Source organism: Protomyctophum parallelum (assembly GCF_964188405.1).
Source record: "Protomyctophum parallelum genome assembly, chromosome: 16".
Taxonomy (NCBI): domain Eukaryota; kingdom Metazoa; phylum Chordata; class Actinopteri; order Myctophiformes; family Myctophidae; genus Protomyctophum; species Protomyctophum parallelum.
The window spans coordinates 16,175,293-16,196,768 of record NC_139711.1 but is presented as its reverse complement, the minus strand read 5'-3'; the positions used below and the strand labels follow the sequence as shown (position 1 = coordinate 16,196,768).

At 39.1% G+C, this 21,476-nt stretch overlaps 2 protein-coding genes across 2 annotated transcripts in view; both read left to right on the top strand.

The window, feature by feature from the left end:
- tspan6 (tetraspanin 6) overlaps positions 1 to 21,476 on the top strand; it is a 147,839-nt gene that overhangs the window by 39,007 nt on the left and 87,356 nt on the right. The window lies entirely within an intron of this gene.
- Positions 1,808 to 13,259, top strand: sash3 (SAM and SH3 domain containing 3). Its single transcript, XM_083785499.1, has 9 exons — positions 1,808 to 2,049; positions 5,041 to 5,142; positions 6,308 to 6,442; positions 7,036 to 7,168; positions 8,461 to 8,618; positions 10,334 to 10,552; positions 11,315 to 11,459; positions 12,286 to 12,464; positions 12,645 to 13,259. Exons 1-9 carry the CDS (start codon positions 1,957 to 1,959, stop codon positions 12,720 to 12,722), a joined length of 1,242 nt encoding a protein of 413 aa, XP_083641625.1. The 5' UTR covers positions 1,808 to 1,956; the 3' UTR covers positions 12,723 to 13,259.

Genomic DNA, 21,476 nt, shown 5'->3' with positions numbered 1-21,476 from the left:
CAAGATTTTTCAAAAATAGCAGATCTACAAGCTCATAGCATGGCACAAAGTGATGCGTGTGACGTGTGTACATCTGCTCTTTTTGAAGAGGCAAAGTATGAAATAATGGTCAAAGTGGTTACACGGATGCTTTCCCAGTTTTAATGGGTTATTTAAGCAGCATTAGTTGGTTTAGTCGGTTTATGTACCTAGTACCTGCCGGTATACTGTGCAGGCCTCCCTCCCTGTGCTGCAGCTGCCCAGGAAGCGTTGCTTGGTTTCTAAATGTGTCATCTTTCAATGTCTTTCACTTCACTGAACCATCTCATACCACCTGAGTAACTTAGCCCTACGTAAAGTTTCACACTGATACATACAAGAGTTGAGGTATTGTGTCAATGAATGTTGTCACCCAACGATACAATACATTTCTATTCTGCTGAGGTTAAAAAGATAGGACTGGAATTCATTGTAAGAGTAGTTGCAAATTTTCTTCGTGTAAACAATTTAGAGAAATAAAGAAATAAAAGCTTTTCAGCTAATTGAGTTGAACAATAGGAAACAACTCTTCTTATTGCTTGAATAATATGCTATACATTTTCTAGTAAAATTGTCAAAGACAGTTTCCTCCAACATATTCAAGGCACTGTAGAACATTGAAAGCCTTTATTTCACATGGCAAAGTACATGGAGAAGGTATTGCAATTTGTTCTGGTCTTATTCAGTATCCCTGATGTAGTCTTTTCTTCATCTACTAAAGGGCTGGAAATTGTGGTCAAAAACTGGAACTGGGGACTCCCCACCCTAACAAACACTTAATTGTAGGCATTACATTTACTGTAGTTTGGCAGTGATGCAAATGGCCTGCATCCTGCATCCTTAAGACTCACTAAATTGAGAAGGACACAATCATGTCACCCTCCGGTGGTCCTAGGATGCAATACTGTACACAGTACCGTATAAATATTGTGAAGAGCCAAAGTACAAGCTCACAAGTGTGAGGCATACTTCTGAGCTTGTATATCGGATAGTTTCACAATGTGAGCTTGTAGATCGGCTAGTTTTACAATCTTTGCCTCTTTCTTACGTAATATTTGACCACTTAGTCTTATACTGTATGTTGGTTTGTTTACTGTTAGTGAGAAAACAATTTGCATCTGGGGACCCCCAGAAATAATGTGGGTATATACATGGGGGGGTCATTTTCCTGGGGTTTGGGTCCACTTGCCCAGTGCCGTTTAGATGTGAAAGTTGTGACAACTCCGTTCACATCATGGGGCCAGTCCAATGGCGGCTCTTCTACATACAGTATAATGATCTTACCAATTCCATTTCTTTTAGTAAGTGTACAACATAAACATTACAGACTATAATTGTCACTGTACAATAGCCTACTTTAAAACAGTTGTCATGTTGCACACATGCCTAATATTGCTGATATTTGCGCCGCCCTCATTGAAAACTATGTATTTCAAACTCCAGCTTGTCACTCTCCAGGGCTGCATGAACAGCGCTCAAGCACTGTTTTCTGACCCCTCAATGACGTCACTCTCCTAGTCTACACCACTCTACACTTATAGGGAAGGGTCACTAACCTATTTATCTTATCCAATTGGTGGCCCTATGCTGACATACTTTTGAACTGTTTCGTGCTAGACAGTGAAACTGGCCTGTAGCCACAATGTTGAGAAATCAACCAGCCCTTGGATGCACAGACTGACTGCAAAACCAGCACACACAAAAACGTAGCTCCTTTACTTCCTGTGTGGCCATGTGACTTCCCCTCAGCGTTTATGCACCACTCCACTGCAAAGGAAGGTAAACTGCAGTTACTACCTTCCTCTGTTCTTCATGACTGCGTCGGCTGTGACCAGAGAGTGACAGGAATCCTCGTCCATCTGTTTGTGCTGGTGCCCACATCACCTCCTCACTGTTTGACCAATACAGACTCAGAGCTGAACGCCACCAAGGACAAAGATGTTGAGACGAAAGCCCTCCAACGCCTCAGAGAAGGAGCAGGTGCAGAAAAAGGAGCAGGGGCAGAAGAAAGAGCCGGCGCCGAAGAAGAAGGTGAGCAGGGTTATGATTGTTGTTGTTTTGAGGGGTCAAGTGGAGTGAGCTATAGTCTGGATAAATATGGGAACACGTCCAGTTGAACTTGACACACTCAACCACTTTAAGTAACAGACATGTACGGATTGAGTGTGCAGCGCAGCCTTTCACAGGATGTACTGCAAATAACCCTTTGCGGTGACACTTAACAAAAACAAAAGAAATCATACAGTGAACCTGGTGAACCTTATAGTGAGCGGAGAACACAACTGAGCTCTCCAAGGCAATGGGAGCTTATAAAACAAATGTTTACGTTAAATGACCTCTCAACTTAAGAATCAAACTTGTTTTGGAAATATGTAGGCTACTTCAGAAAAGACAAGTTCCTCTAATTTGGAGTGAGTCACTGCTGCAGACGTAGTTTGGGTCAGAATGTGCTTTGTGGTTGTTTCTCACTAGCGGTAAGAACCGCCTACGCTTCTCTTCACACCATTTGTTTTCCATCTTCTTCTGCAGTAGAAGCCAGGCCTTATCATTATGCATCTCATTACCTTTCTTGACACTATACTGCCAAGGATGATGACTGGGAAAGGTCATTGTTCCATTGGATGTGTCTGTGAATTGAAGCCAAGATGGCAAACTACTGCAGATTTTCTTTTTAAGGAGAATTGCGACAGGAAAATATCATCATTCTTCACTAAGATTGCTTCAAAACAATTGTTCCTATTGGTGGTTTAATTAATTCTTAACCCTAGCAGACACTCACTAACGTGACTCCGCCAGATTGCGGCAGTATTGAGTTCACAAGTTCTCCTACCTTCATCTGGTCTCTCTCAAGCAGAAACGATGAACCCGAAGCAGCAGGACAAAAATCTGATATCTCCATAATAATTTCGAGTAGGGATGTCCCGATACACTTTTTTCGCTTCCGATCCAATCCCGATACCTCAATTTCTGTGTTAGTGTTGTGTTTATAGCTATCTATGCTATATATCTCGTGTTGTGTTTATAGCAGACTCCTCACTGAAATGTGCACTTGCAGTTTGGGCAACTCCAAAGCAAACTCCACATGTCCTAACATTTTATTTACCTGCCATAGTGTCAACCCCTTACCCCTGTGTCGGATCGGTGTTTAGACTGGCATATTCACCGATACCGATATGACCCGATATGACAAATATGGGCCGATCCGATACTTTTCCTGATACCGATACAGTATCGGGACATCTCTAATTTCGAGTTGTAGTCCTGTTAGGTTGTGTAGCACTTCAGTCTCGCTTTGATCCCGCATACGGTCGCATATCGCTCCGATCAGCATTTGATCAGAGTACATCGTATCTGCCCGAGAGAGAGACCAGATGGAAGCAGGAGTAGGAAATTCCTACTGCCACCACCTGTTGGAGTCAGTTTAGACACTCACCCCCCCAATGTTGAAAAAAATACAATAGGCCTATCTGCAATGATTGTTTGCCTACAGTTACTTAAGCTGGCGTCTGCTTCCTGTGGTTCTTACCAAGAATTGAGGAGGATGCATTGTGATGATAAGATTTTAATTATACCAGTGCTATGAGGGAAATCATATCTAAGACTTCCACGCAAACTGGTAGAAACAGTCAATGCGCGTGTGCGCAACTCGGACACACGCAGGCACGCACGCAGACACACACAGCGTGCGCGCACACACACGCACACATAGACACATTGCCCAGATCTGTCTGTACAGTATATGAATGCTTATACTGTAGAAAGTTTAGAAACATATATGAATACACATGTATACTGTAGACACCGTTCATAAATAGGAAAAGGAAGCTCTGTTTTAGTGACTCATTGTGTCCTGCACTTGGTTGAGACACTTAGTTTGTGAGTTCAAATCCCTAGCATTTCTGTAAAAGCATGTTTTGAAAGCTAGAGTCCCAGGGGAAAGAATGCTTGAACCACTCTGGAGAAGACTACTGTAGTCTCTGTCTCAGTGTGAATAAGACTACCTGTAGACACTGCTTTCAGGTAACTTAAAAGCTTTTTTAGGTTATTTTTATTTTTGTAAAATATTATAATTATTATTATTGGTGCCTTTTCAGCTGTATGTTGAACCTGAACCCAATATCAATAGTAGGCCTATACACTTAATTATGCTACAATGATCAATCTATTGAAAGACAAAGATCTTTACAAAACATTGCCAGAACTTCACTATTTAAAAGTCTGGTGAGTCTGACTATATATTGAATTGCAAGTATCAAGTGTGAAAAAGAATGCAGAATGTGTTTATTTTTGTCACATCGTTTTTAATATATAAACGTTCCATGAACATTTGAAGAAAGGGACCTGACCTGGTCTCAGCTACAGTATGCAATAAACACTATTAAAACAGATGAATACTGTAATGGGCATAGTCGGCATTCAGATACTTGATTTCCATCTTGCAACGCTTACATAGACTCAAGACTTTAATTGTGCATTCCCTGAAAGACTTGATTTGAGAATTGCGTTGAGAGCACTAAAATGACTCAAGACTTGACTTGGATTGTCTCAAATGACTAGAGAAAAAGGTTATGCCAGAAGTATGACACATATAGTTACCATGAATTGTTATCATTTGCACTCATTGAATTAACACTGAATTTTAGAACAAATTGTGTGCACATCTTATGCCTGTATTTAGGCCAAGTGCTAGACATCAAGGCGAGGATCAAGGAGAGGAAAAAACATCCGCACACTGTTTTTATGGTACATTATACTGTAGGTCTTCATCGGGCAAATAGGATCCTTTGAGCTACAAAACAACGGATGTTTTTATGCTCTCCCTTCAGAACAAACCAGACTTTCACTGTATGCATCTCAGGCCTGCTTTGACTGATGCTGGCTTAATGTTTAGATTAAGTTGCATGGTGCTAGTGGACAACTGGACATTGATTTGTTTGTATAGCAACTCTTGTACATTCTTCTCTGGTCCCTACTATGATTTAAAACACATATCACACACACACATCTATAATGTGTCCACAGCTCAGTCTGCAGAGGTCCAGCAGCTTCAAGGATTTTATGAAACACAAGCCCACCTCTCCTGTGGTGTCGGACAAGAACAAGGAGTTCACCCTCGATGAAACAGTAAGTTTGGCTTATGGGGAAATAAACATGAATACTCTGACTCAATACAATACAATCCAAATGAGCTTTTGGCTTGAGAAAACATACGTTTACATTGCCAAAGCAAGTCAACAAGTGTCTCAGTCACTTGTTGACTGAGTAGTGGAATTATGGAATTAACACACTGGTTGAATACACCAGGAATAGACACAACTCTTGTTTTGCCAGCAGAGGGTGCTTGGAGTGCATGCAGTAAGTGCAAAATGGATGAATTAAATCTATGGGAAATTTACAAAACATCTGAAAACATTATTGGGAAATATTTTTTTTTCCAATTACAACAATCAGCTGTACAACAGTCCAGGGGCTCTGGGGTTGTAACGAGACGGAAGGATTTTATGTAGCTGTCAGGTGTGTGATACACACTGATAGATCCAGTAGTGGCAGGCGTTGTTCACAGGTTTCACATCATGGCGCACACTGACACACACACACACACACACACACACACTTGGTATCACTTTTAGAACTGTTTGGTAACAGTTCACACATGTCTGATGGAAATAACAATGTAATATATATACACGCACACACACACCTGTCTTGTTCACTCCAGCACACACACACACATACAGAAAATGTCCCATTACAGAAGTTCACAGATGCAGGTTCCTCAAAACTCACCTTACAAAACAAAGTAATTATCATAATGCAATCAAGAGAACTTGAACTTCCCAGCAGGTTTTGTATGACAATTTGACAGACAAATCAGTAATGGGTTTGTAAGATGAAGGGAGGAAGCCAAAAAGAGGATGAAATTGAGCATTTACAATTAAAGCCATCATGCTGAGACTAAATGAGTCGGACTCGGACAGGATGCATTCTGGGTATGCGTCAGTCATGCAGAGAACCTCAGTCCTCCAAACTGTCTGCTTCACAGACAGACCGGATGATTGACATTCTCACATAGTATATTTAATGAAGACACCAAGCCAAAGTCGAGGTGTTTTATAAGATCTGTAGTACGAGTTTTGTCTTGTGCGTGCTTGCATGCACACCGCCGCCACCACGGTGACCGATTGCTAAATATTTAAGCTTTAATCAAGAAAAAAAAGAAAAGAAAATCAAAGCACCACTTAAAATAGATAATTAAGACCATTATTCTGCCTTTTTGTTATCCTCCTAGGTGACGGAAGGTTTTCCTGTGGAGGAACATGACAAAAGTGGAAGCAAGCTGGGCAAGAAATGGCGCAAAGTCATGTCCCGTACAATGTCCCGCAAAACATCCAAGATGGTACAAAAAGTGCTGGCTGAGGAGGGGGTAAGGCTTCTTATGTAAATGGAATGGGGGGGGGGGGGAGAAGGGGTACTGTACCTGTATGTGTATGTCTTGTGTATACTGTATGTTATGTTGCACCTATGATGTGTCTTTTGATTGTACTGTGTACTTGCACTGCTTGTCATGTTGCAGTTGTGTGACCCCCTTTAAAACGAGATGCTGCATCTCAAGGGGCCCAATAACATTCTGAATACAGTCAAACTATTAGGTCATGCAAACTGTAACAGAACACTGTATGCAGCAGTTGCAGCTACCAAAAAAACAAAAAAAGAAGATTGAAAATGCTTCCACCTAGTGGACATATGCATGAACTCCTTAGTACAAACAAAAGCAAGGTCTGACTTCAGTTCAGACCTTACTTGACAGACCTGTCAAATAATGCTAACTTCCTTCAGTTATTTTTTTAAAAGGAGACATAATTTGGAATAACAAGTTCCCATTCACTTATTTATAGACAGCAATCATTAGTAACGTCATCATCATTAAGGTGGATTTCAGGGTCGCGTTCCATTTTAAAGTGAGTGAATGGAGAGTGAACTGACACCAGCCACTGTGTTTTGTGCATCACATCACAGGGGATGAGTGGTGACGAGGCGTCTCTGTCTCCTGTCATCGATGGTCTTCCAGATCTGCGAGCAAGACAGAGGAGCTCTGTCTGCTCCTCAGGATCAGAGGACACCACACCTGTCAACAGACAGCTCTCTGGCAGTAAGTCAACCTTTATGTGTTAAGTGGACCGATGGGTGGGCCGCCACGGGCCATTGTCCGAGCAGGTTTCTTTTTTTAAGATTAATCAATCGGATTATGTTCCGGCTTGGATCAATGGAACTAACACAGTATTACTATTTATCGGCATCACAATGAGAACACATTTTTAAAGGTTTTAAAGAAGAAAATACCTTACCATTTTTTTTTTATATATACTAATGTTACAGTATTGTATGTCATACAATTACTTGAAGGCCACAAGTTGCCGGGAAGCCAGTAGAACAGGTAACAGAGGCTAAATTACTTGGAGTGGTACTAGATCCTAAACTTAATTGGACTAAACAAATTGACAATATAGTAACTAAAATGGGAAGAAGTATTGCCGTAACCAGGAAATGTTCTAGCTACTAAACACTAGGAAAGCAGTAATTCAAGCTCTAGTGTTATCACATCTTGAGTATTGCCCAGTCATCTGGTCATCGGCTACAAAAACAGACATACATAAATTACAAATAGCTCAAAACAAAGCTGCCAGATTAGCTCTCCAGTGTTACAACAGGACACACATTGCAGAAATGCACAGAAATCTATCATGGCTTACTGTTGAGAATAGATTACATTCACGTATTCTTACGTTTTTCAGAAATGTATTAATGGACAAAAAACCACAGTATTTCTTTGAACAGGTAGCACATGTAAGAGACGAACATAACCATATGACTAGACAAGCCAGTTCGGGTGTTTTGGTGTCACCTAAACCAAGAACAAATATTCTTAAATCTTCTATTATCTACGTATAGAGCAGTAATAGGTTGGAATGCACTACCAAAGTGTATAACCAATACAAATACAAAATTAATCTTTAAAATCAAGTTAAAAGAACACCTTATGTAAATCATACTGCAGTAACCCTGGGAAAAGAACAATTCAAATGTATAATGTGTTGAAAGTAATTTTTTGCTATGTTTCTTTGTTTTTTATTTCTCCTGTGTTTTTTATTTTCTTATTTTATATTTTATTTTACTATGTTTTATTTTGAGTTAGTGTTTGTAAGTATTGCCTATGTTGAATGTTTGTCTGTGTCGGACCCCAGGAAGACTAGCTTTTGTCAAGGCAAAAGCTAATGGGGATCCTTATAAACAATAAACAAGTTGAGAATCATTGTTTTAGGGTATGACTGTAGGACTATCACTCCCCCTCAAACTCTCTCTCTCTCTCTCTCTCTCTCTCTCTCTCTCTCTCTCTCTCTAACATAATGAAATGAGCTCCTTGTACCTGACTGTGTATCTCAGGTAGCAACCGGCAGAGCCTGGACAGTGGCTACAGCCAGAGGGACAGCATGAGGCTAGAGGAGAATGGCCTTTCTTACGCTGGACCGTTCTGTGGCCGCGCCTTGGTCCACACCGACTTCATTCCCAGTCCCTATGATGTGGAATCACTGAAACTCCAGGTGAGCCCCCTGGAGTCTCTGCTTTGAGTATAAACACATTTAGGCCTGACGTTGAATTTTTCAAAATGCCTTTTTTTCTGAAAAACCTCATGTTTCTATATCAGTGGATCTCAATATTTCATGTCAAGGACCCCAAAAATTATATGTAATATGCCACCGACCCGTAATATGCCACCGACCCGAAAATATGTTGTTCCAGGGACCCTCCAGAAGCAAAGATTTTAGTTAGCAGACCTACAAGCTTGTAGATCTGCTATTTTTCAATAGCTGAAGTATAACATAATGCTTAATTGTCTATACCAGACCGAAGGCATGGGGTGCTAGGGTCTTTCTTCCCAATGAGAGTCTTTCTCAATATTTTCCTACAGTATTTGTTGCGTGCTAGAAAGTCGTGAGCTTGTAGATTGACTATTTCCGGCACGTGACACACTATCGTCGGGCCGGACATTGGGCTAGGGTGGGCTGCAGCCCGGGGGCCCACCACACGTAGCCTATAAAATGCACTTTTTGGGGCAGAAACTTTTAATCTTTCACTGGAAGGAAAAATTTAGTCAATGAGATTTTCTCTTAGCAATATAAAAATTTCTTCCGGTGGAAAAAAATAAATTCTGGACAAGTGCATTTTATACGTATGTGGTGGGGGGCTCAGAGTGCGTCAACAGGCTTTTTCATCACAAAACCTGTCTTTGTATATTGCTGAGTAGCTAAATCGTTCTTTGACTTTTTGCAGAAGTCGAGAGGCTGTGCTGCATGTCATGCGGCAACAGGTAATGCAGAGCCTTGTTCGGCATTAGGGCTATGGACCAGAGCTATGGAGCATTAGGGCTATGGACCAGAGCTATGGAGCATTAGGGCTATAGACCAGAGCTATGGAGCATTAGGGCTATAGACCAGAGCTATGGAGCATTAGGGCTATGGACCAGAGCTATGGAGCATTAGGGCTATAGACCAGAGCTATGGAGCATTAGGGCTATGGACCAGAGCTATGGAGCATTAGGGCTATGGACCAGAGCTATGGAGCATTAGGGCTATGGACCAGAGCTATGGAGCATTAGGGCTATGGACCAGAGCTAGGGGAAAATGTTGATGTGTGCAAAGCATTTTGAGGTCCTCTTTGTTCATTAACCATGAACAACATGACATTTGGTCTACATATAACTTAGATTGTTTTACTGTGTTTGAAATGCATTGTGTTTTTGTATGCTGTCCTCATGTCTTGTTATGTCAGTTTGGTTTTCGGGGACTACGGATGGAAATGAGCATCTCTGCTAAATCCAGTGTATTTACACTACATTTTTAATGTAATTTTCATTTAATATACTCTGTCCCGTCCAAATAAACAAATAAAGTTGAAGAAAGACATACAGAGCAAGACACCACACAAGAAAATACACATACGACCCTACGGACATAACAATGATATAATAACTAAATAATATTATCAAAATGATGATGTCAGTTGGCAATTTGTTCAAAGCGTGGTAAAGAAACAACAACAAAACCAATATATACCTATAGCATCCACAATCTACAGTTAAGAGGGCTTGTGATTGTTAATATTTTCTAACAAAGGCGGAACCATATAATCACTTCCTCAGTTTAGTTCCCTGCATGAGGCTGGCTTTGAACTGAACTCACAGGGGTTTGGATGACATCATACTAATGGTTTATGTCACTATAATATATTCAGCATGATATCACCTCTGTGTTCCTAGAAAGGTGATATCATCCACATCATTGACAAGCCTCCGGTGGGGACCTGGACAGGGAAGCTCAGCAACAAGGTGGGCTCCTTCAAGTTCATCTACGTCAACATTCTGCCCGACGACGGCCCACCGGCCAGGAGGAACCGCAGTGCCAGCAAGATCAACTGCCGGGGCGAAGAAGACAGACCCAGAACCTTGGAGGAGATGCTGGAGAGCATCAGCCTGAGTGTAAGATACTGTACATTCAGTTGTAGTTACAGTCATACTGTACATATACAGTGTGTTAACCTGGGGTGTTAATTTAAAGGGATATTAAACAGGTCTTTTCAATGAATCTAATGAGTTTGAAGTTACAAACATGTTTGAAAGTGAACTATATCTTTAACTCTGAAAGGGTCCATCTTCATAGCATCTTTGTCAAAAGTAAAAAAAGGATTTATTTATTCATTCATCCGTTTTTTTATATCTTACAAAAGTTAAATTAACACACCATACTAGACAGACTGTCTAGTATGGTGTACGCCAGTGTTGTTTTCGTCGACTAAAACTAAGAAGAAAATGTTCGTCGACTACCTTTTTTCATTGATCCAGTATAAGTCATTGTACACTTTTACACTTGTCGATGTCTTGTCTATTTAAGTGAAAAAAACGGTCGTTACGAGTTACGACGGCATCAAGGCCCACCGAAATACATTTAGTTTGACTAATTCAACTGTAGATTTAGTCGACTAAAATCTATGATATTTAGTCGACTGAAACTAGACTAACACTAAAACATTCCAGGTGACTAAAATGTGACTAAAACTAAATGGAAACTATTCAAGAGACTATGACTAAAACTAAAATATAAATTTGCTGCCAAAAACAACACTGGTGTACGCAAGTAGCAACAAACTGGACAGTGGACACGTTGACCTCTTTTGTTCATTAATAAAGTATGATTATAAATGAGGCTCTATTTGTTAACTGTGATGTCTTGCTGTGCTGTAGGAGCTCTGCCCCCTGCTGGCCATGCATGGCTTTCAGACCCTGGAGGACTTTGTGGATCTCAGGGAGTCCGACCTGAACGAGCTGAACATCACCAACGCAGACCAACGCGCCAAGATCCTGGACGCCATCGAGCTGCTCAGAGACTGTATGTCCAAATGAGAACTATTTCTTTGCTATGTATTCAAACCATACATTCATTTAGGAACTACAAACTACCACGACAACTCTAGGATTAAACTTTTAGTGATATTTTGGTGCTCATAATATCGGATTGTATTAACGGTATATTTCACTTTAAAAAAGAACCTTTGGTAATTTCATCGCTTGGGCTCATGTGAACACCCCAGACAGTTTTTAAGTTGCTCGATTCAGTATTTAGATATTTGATATTAATTTTAGCTGCCCTGCCCCCTTCCTATATAAACCCATTGTAACTTCAACCTCTATTTTAACCATGTTAGATTCATCGAATACGTAAGGTGCCCATGTTTTTTTAATTACTTTTTCATTTATTTTTAACAATTTGTATTTGTATTTGTAGGGCAGTATCAGTCACCATAAAAAGGATGGTTCCATCATGGGTTACAATGGGTTTGTATAGGAAGGGGGCGGGGCAGCTAAAATTAATATCAAATATCAAAATACTGAATCGAGCGTCGCATCTGGGGTGTTCACATGAGGCTGAGTAGATGATAAAATGATGAAAAAGTTTTAAAGCATCGTAATCATAGTAAGTAAATATAAGCATCTGTGCGGTTCATTTTATGGTGTCTTAAACATAAAAAATCACACCCGTGTGAAGTGAGGGGCGCTAATATATTAAAGTAAAGAGACAACATGACGTAATGAGGCACATTATGACATACATTTTCCCTTCATTGTCAATGTCAATGTCATTATTTTGAATCCAGATTGGAGGCCTTTTGAATTATCACTGTTTCTTAACCACATATGTGTTTGCACCTGTTCAGCTGAAGATGAATCAGACGAGGACGACAGAATGTATTCGTCTGAGGAAGATACGGACAAGGAACCGAGGGATTCAGGCTGCTTTGAGAGCTCCGATAACCTGGAGAACGGCCGCAGCGAGGAACCAGTGGCGGAGGGAGAGCTCCAGAAGCACACATCATCAGAGGAACAAGACCGAGAGGGAGAGCTCCAGAAGCACACATCATCAGAGGAACAAGACCGAGAGGGAGAGCTCCAGAAGCACACATCATCAGAGGAACAAGACCGAGAGGGAGAGCTCCAGAAGCACACATCATCAGAGGAACAAGACCGAGAGGGAGAGCTCCAGAAGCACACATCATCAGAGGAACAAGACCGAGAGTCTGGGGAACGGGAGGAGAACCAAACAGAGCAGCTGGAGTCTGTCCAGGAGCAACTGGAGGAGGTCACTGTGGAGTGAATGGCGTCTTTTAAGTAGGGAGGGAACAAAACTATTACAATTATGCTAGAACGACATGCATTCCTGGTCCTCAGCTGATGTAATGGTGGATACTGTTGTATGTAAAGACCTGGGACTTAATTATCACGCACGCGCGCACACACACACACACACACACACACACACACACACACACACACACGTACTGTATAGTATATATAACAGGAAATTAAGGTTCAGAGAGGGGAAAATACTTGCAACATAGGCCTCCATCCAGATTCAAACCGGGCTCAGTGCAAGTGTGTGGTTGTCACACACTGTCCGTTCAGATACTGAGTGAATTATATTTTATATTGTGTACTGTGTAGACTATGAACTTGCTACTCTCACACAGCTACGATTGATATAATAGATGTGTCATTGTTTGTGGTTGCTAATGGCATGACCATATCTGATGTATAGTAGCAGTAGCAGTGAGTTACATTTTATATTATTGACTATGAACTTTCCATGAACGTTTCACATGGAGCAATGTTCGATATACAGTATGATAACAGAAGGTGTGTCATTGTTTGTAACGAGATAAGGGACATTTTTGCAACAACAATGTGTGGTGCGTCATAGTGTCTCTCGGATCACTGAATGTAAAATGTTTTCAATTGTGTTTCATGACGTGCCAAAATCTGCCATTGAGCCCCATTATAAAAGTTTCAAATTTGAAAGCACTATATTTCTAAAACTATGACACCTTTCAAAGATTCCTTTTCAGGCAAACATGTCCACCGTAAGATGAACCTAAGTAGGCTAGAATGTGGTTGGTAGGTTTAAGTATGTAGGACTAGTAGCATGCCAAAGTTTGTGCTATTGCCATAGAGAATGCATTGGGCGTTTAAGTTAAATAACTCAGAAACTACAAAACATTTCAGAGTAAAACGTTCCAGCATGTGTCTCCACAGTAAGCTGAATAATAAAAAGTCTGAATGGAGTTTCTAGGTGAAAGTGATTTTTTGACGTGCCAAAATCTGCCATTAAGCCCCATGTTAAAAGTCTCAAATTTGAAAGCACTATATTTCTAAAACTATGAAACATTTCAAAGATTCCTTTTCAGGCAAACATGTCCACCGTAAGATGAACCTATAAGTAGGCTAGAATGGGGTTGCTAGGTGTAAGTATGTAGGACTAGTAGCATGCCAAATTTTGTGCTATTGCCATAGAGAATGCATTGGGCGTTTAAGTTAAATAACTCATAAACTACAAAACATTAAAAAGAAAAAAAAGTTCCAGCATGTGTCTCCACAGTAAGCTGAATAATAAAAAGTGTGAATGGAGTTTCTAGGTGAAAGTGACTTTTGACGTGCCTATAGAGCTGCCATTGAGCCCCATGTTAAAAGTCTCAAATTTGAAAGCACTATATTTCTAAAACTATGACACCTTTCAAAGATTCCTTTTCAGGCAAACATGTCCACCGTAAGATGAACCTAAGTAGGCTAGAATGTGGTTGGTAGGTGTAAGTATGTAGGACTAGTAGCATGCCAAAGTTTGTGCTATTGCCATAGAGAATGCATTGGGCGTTTAAGTTAAATAACTCATAAACTACAAAACATTAAAAAGAAAAAAAAGTTCCAGCATGTGTCTCCACAGTAAGCTGAATAATAAAAAGTGTGAATGGAGTTTCTAGGTGAAAGTGACTTTTGACGTGCCTATAGAGCTGCCATTGAGCCCCATGTTAAATGTCTCAAATTTGAAAGCACTATATTTCTAAAACTATGAAACATTTCAAAGATTCCTTTTCAGGCAAACATGTCCACCGTAAGATGAACCTAAGTAGGCTAGAATGGGGTTGCTAGGTGTAAGTATGTAGGACTAGTAGCATGCCAAATTTTGTGCTATTGCCATAGAGAATGCATTGGGCGTTTAAGTTAAATAACTCATAAACTACAAAACATAAAAATAAAAAAAAGTTCCAGCATGTGTCTCCACAGTAAGCTGAATAATAAAAAGTGTGAATGGAGTATCTAGCTGAAAGTGACTTTTGACGTGCCTATAGAGCTGCCATTGAGCCCCATGTTAAATGTCTCAAATTTGAAAGCACTATATTTCTAAAACTATGAAACATTTCAAAGATTCCTTTTCAGGCAAACATGTCCACCGTAAGATGAACCTAAGTAGGCTAGAATGGGGTTGCTAGGTGTAAGTATGTAGGACTAGTAGCATGCCAAATTTTCTGCTATTGCCATAGAGAATGCATTGGGCGTTTAAGTTAAATAACTCATAAACTACAAAACATAAAATTAAAAAAAAGTTCCAGCATGTGTCTCCACAGTAAGCTGAATAATAAAAAGTGTGAATGGAGTTTCTAGGTGAAAGTGACTTTTGACGTGCCTATATAGCTGCCATTGAGCCCCATGTTAAATGTCTCAAATTTGAAAGCACTATATTTCTAAAACTATGAAACATTTCAAAGATTCCTTTTCAGGCAAACATGTCCACCGTAAGATGAACCTAAGTAGGCTAGAATGGGGTTGCTAGGTGTAAGTATGTAGGACTAGTAGCATGCCAAATGTTGTGCTATTGCCATAGAGAATGCATTGGGCGTTTAAGTTAAATAACTCATAAACTACAAAACATAAAAATATAAAAAAGTTCCAGCATGTGTCTCCACAGTAAGCTGAATAATAAAAAGTGTGAATGGAGTTTCTAGGTGAAAGTGACTTTTGACGTGCCTATAGAGCTGCCATTGAGCCCCATGTTAAATGTCTCAAATTTGAAAGCACTATATTTCTAAAACTATGAAACATTTCAAAGATTCCTTTTCAGGCAAACATGTCCACCGTAAGATGAACCTAAGTAGGCTAGAATGGGGTTGCTAGGTGTAAGTATGTAGGACTAGTAGCATGCCAAATGTTGTGCTATTGCCATAGAGAATGCATTGGGCGTTTAAGTTAAATAACTCATAAACTACAAAACATAAAAATAAAAAAAAGTTCCAGCATGTGTCTCCACAGTAAGCTGAATAATAAAAAGTGTGAATGGAGTTTCTAGGTGAAAGTGACTTTTGACGTGCCTATAGAGCTGCCATTGAGCCCCATGTTAAATGTCTCAAATTTGAAAGCACTATATTTCTAAAACTATGAAACATTTCAAAGATTCCTTTTCAGGCAAACATGTCCACCGTAAGATGAACCTAAGTAGGCTAGAATGGGGTTGCTAGGTGTAAGTATGTAGGACTAGTAGCATGCCAAATTTTCTGCTATTGCCATAGAGAATGCATTGGGCATTTAAGTTAAATAACTCATAAACTACAAAACATAAAAATATAAAAAAGTTCCAGCATGTGTCTCCACAGTAAGCTGAATAATAAAAAGTGTGAATGGAGTTTCTAGGTGAAAGTGACTTTTGACGTGCCTATAGAGCTGCCATTGAGCCCCATGTTAAATGTCTCAAATTTGAAAGCACTATATTTCTAAAACTATGAAACATTTCAAAGATTCCTTTTCAGGCAAACATGTCCACCGTAAGATGAACCTAAGTAGGCTAGAATGGGGTTGCTAGGTGTAAGTATGTAGGACTAGTAGCATGCCAAATGTTGTGCTATTGCCATAGAGAATGCATTGGGCGTTTAAGTTAAATAACTCATAAACTACAAAACATAAAAATAAAAAAAAGTTCCAGCATGTGTCTCCACAGTAGCCTAAGCTGAATAATAAAAAGTGTGAATGGAGTTTCTAGGTGAAAGTGACTTTTGACGTGCCTATAGAGCTGCCATTGAGCCCCATGTTAAATGTCTCAAATTTGAAAGCACTATATTTCTAAAACTATGAAACATTTCAAAGATTCCTTTTCAGGCAAACATGTCCACCGTAAGATGAACCTAAGTAGGCTAGAATGGGGTTGCTAGGTGTAAGTATGTAGGACTAGTAGCATGCCAAATGTTGTGCTATTGCCATAGAGAATGCATTGGGCGTTTAAGTTAAATAACTCATAAACTACAAAACATAAAAATAAAAAAAAGTTCCAGCATGTGTCTCCACAGTAAGCTGAATAATAAAAAGTGTGAATGGAGTTTCTAGGTGAAAGTGACTTTTGACGTGCCTATAGAGCTGCCATTGAGCCCCATGTTAAATGTCTCAAATTTGAAAGCACTATATTTCTAAAACTATGAAACATTTCAAAGATTCCTTTTCAGGCAAACATGTCCACCGTAAGATGAACCTAAGTAGGCTAGAATGGGGTTGCTAGGTGTAAGTATGTAGGACTAGTAGCATGCCAAATGTTGTGCTATTGCCATAGAGAATGCATTGGGCGTTTAAGTTAAATAACTCATAAACTACAAAACATTAAAAATAAAAAAAAGTTCCAGCATGTGTCTCCACAGTAAGCTGAATAATAAAAAGTGTGAATGGAGTTTCTAGGTGAAAGTGACTTTTGACGTGCCTATAGAGCTGCCATTGAGCCCCATGTTAAATGTCTCAAATTTGAAAGCACTATATTTCTAAAACTATGAAACATTTCAAAGATTCCTTTTCAGGCAAACATGTCCACCGTAAGATGAACCTAAGTAGGCTAGAATGGGGTTGCTAGGTGTAAGTATGTAGGACTAGTAGCATGCCAAATGTTGTGCTATTGCCATAGAGAATGCATTGGGCGTTTAAGTTAAATAACTCATAAACTACAAAACATTAAAAAGAAAAAAAAGTTCCAGCATGTGTCTCCACAGTAAGCTGAATAATAAAAAGTGTGAATGGAGTTTCTAGCTGAAAGTGACTTTTGACGTGCCTATAGAGCTGCCATTGAGCCCCATGTTAAATGTCTCAAATTTGAAAGCACTATATTTCTAAAACTATGAAACATTTCAAAGATTCCTTTTCAGGCAAACATGTCCACCGTAAGATGAACCTAAGTAGGCTAGAATGGGGTTGCTAGGTGTAAGTATGTAGGACTAGTAGCATGCCAAATTTTGTGCTATTGCCATAGAGAATGCATTGGGCGTTTAAGTTAAATAACTCATAAACTACAAAACATAAAAATATAAAAAAGTTCCAGCATGTGTCTCCACAGTAAGCTGAATAATAAAAAGTGTGAATGGAGTTTCTAGGTGAAAGTGACTTTTGACGTGCCTATAGAGCTGCCATTGAGCCCCATGTTAAATGTCTCAAATTTGAAAGCACTATATTTCTAAAACTATGAAACATTTCAAAGATTCCTTTTCAGGCAAACATGTCCACCGTAAGATGAACCTAAGTAGGCTAGAATGGGGTTGCTAGGTGTAAGTATGTAGGACTAGTAGCATGCCAAATGTTGTGCTATTGCCATAGAGAATGCATTGGGCGTTTAAGTTAAATAACTCATAAACTACAAAACATAAAAATAAAAAAAAGTTCCAGCATGTGTCTCCACAGTAAGCTGAATAATAAAAAGTGTGAATGGAGTTTCTAGGTGAAAGTGACTTTTGACGTGCCTATAGAGCTGCCATTGAGCCCCATGTTAAATGTCTCAAATTTGAAAGCACTATATTTCTAAAACTATGAAACATTTCAAAGATTCCTTTTCAGGCAAACATGTCCACCGTAAGATGAACCTAAGTAGGCTAGAATGGGGTTGCTAGGTGTAAGTATGTAGGACTAGTAGCATGCCAAATGTTGTGCTATTGCCATAGAGAATGCATTGGGCGTTTAAGTTAAATAACTCATAAACTACAAAACATAAAAATATAAAAAAGTTCCAGCATGTGTCTCCACAGTAAGCTGAATAATAAAAAGTGTGAATGGAGTTTCTAGGTGAAAGTGACTTTTGACGTGCCTATAGAGCTGCCATTGAGCCCCATGTTAAATGTCTCAAATTTGAAAGCACTATATTTCTAAAACTATGAAACATTTCAAAGATTCCTTTTCAGGCAAACATGTCCACCGTAAGATGAACCTAAGTAGGCTAGAATGGGGTTGCTAGGTGTAAGTATGTAGGACTAGTAGCATGTCAAATGTTGTGCTATTGCCATAGAGAATGCATTGGGCGTTTAAGTTAAATAACTCATAAACTACAAAACATAAAAATAAAAAAAAGTTCCAGCATGTGTCTCCACAGTAAGCTGAATAATAAAAAGTGTGAATGGAGTTTCTAGGTGAAAGTGACTTTTGACGTGCCTATAGAGCTGCCATTGAGCCCCATGTTAAATGTCTCAAATTTGAAAGCACTATATTTCTAAAACTATGAAACATTTCAAAGATTCCTTTTCAGGCAAACATGTCCACCGTAAGATGAACCTAAGTAGGCTAGAATGGGGTTGCTAGGTGTAAGTATGTAGGACTAGTAGCATGCCAAATTTTCTGCTATTGCCATAGAGAATGCATTGGGCGTTTAAGTTAAATAACTCATAAACTACAAAACATAAAATTAAAAAAAAGTTCCAGCATGTGTCTCCACAGTAAGCTGAATAATAAAAAGTGTGAATGGAGTTTCTAGGTGAAAGTGACTTTTGACGTGCCTATAGAGCTGCCATTGAGCCCCATGTTAAATGTCTCAAATTTGAAAGCACTATATTTCTAAAACTATGAAACATTTCAAAGATTCCTTTTCAGGCAAACATGTCCACCGTAAGATGAACCTAAGTAGGCTAGAATGGGGTTGCTAGGTGTAAGTATGTAGGACTAGTAGCATGCCAAATGTTGTGCTATTGCCATAGAGAATGCATTGGGCGTTTAAGTTAAATAACTCATAAACTACAAAACATTAAAAAGAAAAAAAAGTTCCAGCATGTGTCTCCACAGTAAGCTGAATAATAAAAAGTGTGAATGGAGTTTCTAGCTGAAAGTGACTTTTGACGTGCCTATAGAGCTGCCATTGAGCCCCATGTTAAATGTCTCAAATTTGAAAGCACTATATTTCTAAAACTATGAAACATTTCAAAGATTCCTTTTCAGGCAAACATGTCCACCGTAAGATGAACCTAAGTAGGCTAGAATGGGGTTGCTAGGTGTAAGTATGTAGGACTAGTAGCATGCCAAATTTTGTGCTATTGCCATAGAGAATGCATTGGGCGTTTAAGTTAAATAACTCATAAACTACAAAACATAAAAATATAAAAAAGTTCCAGCATGTGTCTCCACAGTAAGCTGAATAATAAAAAGTGTGAATGGAGTTTCTAGGTGAAAGTGACTTTTGACGTGCCTATAGAGCTGCCATTGAGCCCCATGTTAAATGTCTCAAATTTGAAAGCACTATATTTCTAAAACTATGAAACATTTCAAAGATTCCTTTTCAGGCAAACATGTCCACCGTAAGATGAACCTAAGTAGGCTAGAATGGGGTTGCTAGGTGTAAGTATGTAGGACTAGTAGCATGCCAAATGTTGTGCTATTGCCATAGAGAATGCATTGGGCGTTTAAGTTAAATAACTCATAAACTACAAAACATAAAAATAAAAAAAAGTTCCAGCATGTGTCTCCACAGTAAGCTGAATAATAAAAAGTGTGAATGGAGTTTCTAGGTGAAAGTGACTTTTGACGTGCCTATAGAGCTGCCATTGAGCCCCATGTTAAATGTCTCAAATTTGAAAGCACTATATTTCTAAAACTATGAAACATTTCAAAGATTCCTTTTCAGGCAAACATGTCCACCGTAAGATGAACCTAAGTAGGCTAGAATGGGGTTGCTAGGTGTAAGTATGTAGGACTAGTAGCATGCCAAATGTTGTGCTATTGCCATAGAGAATGCATTGGGCGTTTAAGTTAAATAACTCATAAACTACAAAACATAAAAATATAAAAAAGTTCCAGCATGTGTCTCCACAGTAAGCTGAATAATAAAAAGTGTGAATGGAGTTTCTAGGTGAAAGTGACTTTTGACGTGCCTATAGAGCTGCCATTGAGCCCCATGTTAAATGTCTCAAATTTGAAAGCACTATATTTCTAAAACTATGAAACATTTCAAAGATTCCTTTTCAGGCAAACATGTCCACCGTAAGATGAACCTAAGTAGGCTAGAATGGGGTTGCTAGGTGTAAGTATGTAGGACTAGTAGCATGTCAAATGTTGTGCTATTGCCATAGAGAATGCATTGGGCGTTTAAGTTAAATAACTCATAAACTACAAAACATAAAAATAAAAAAAAGTTCCAGCATGTGTCTCCACAGTAAGCTGAATAATAAAAAGTGTGAATGGAGTTTCTAGGTGAAAGTGACTTTTGACGTGCCTATAGAGCTGCCATTGAGCCCCATGTTAAATGTCTCAAATTTGAAAGCACTATATTTCTAAAACTATGAAACATTTCAAAGATTCCTTTTCAGGCAAACATGTCCACCGTAAGATGAACCTAAGTAGGCTAGAATGGGGTTGCTAGGTGTAAGTATGTAGGACTAGTAGCATGCCAAATTTTCTGCTATTGCCATAGAGAATGCATTGGGCGTTTAAGTTAAATAACTCATAAACTACAAAACATAAAATTAAAAAAAAGTTCCAGCATGTGTCTCCACAGTAAGCTGAATAATAAAAAGTGTGAATGGAGTTTCTAGGTGAAAGTGACTTTTGACGTGCCTATATAGCTGCCATTGAGCCCCATGTTAAATGTCTCAAATTTGAAAGCACTATATTTCTAAAACTATGAAACATTTCAAAGATTCCTTTTCAGGCAAACATGTCCACCGTAAGATGAACCTAAGTAGGCTAGAATGGGGTTGCTAGGTGTAAGTATGTAGGACTAGTAGCATGCCACATTTTGTGCTATTGCCATAGAGAATGCATTGGGCATTTAAGTTAAATAACTCATAAACTACAAAACATA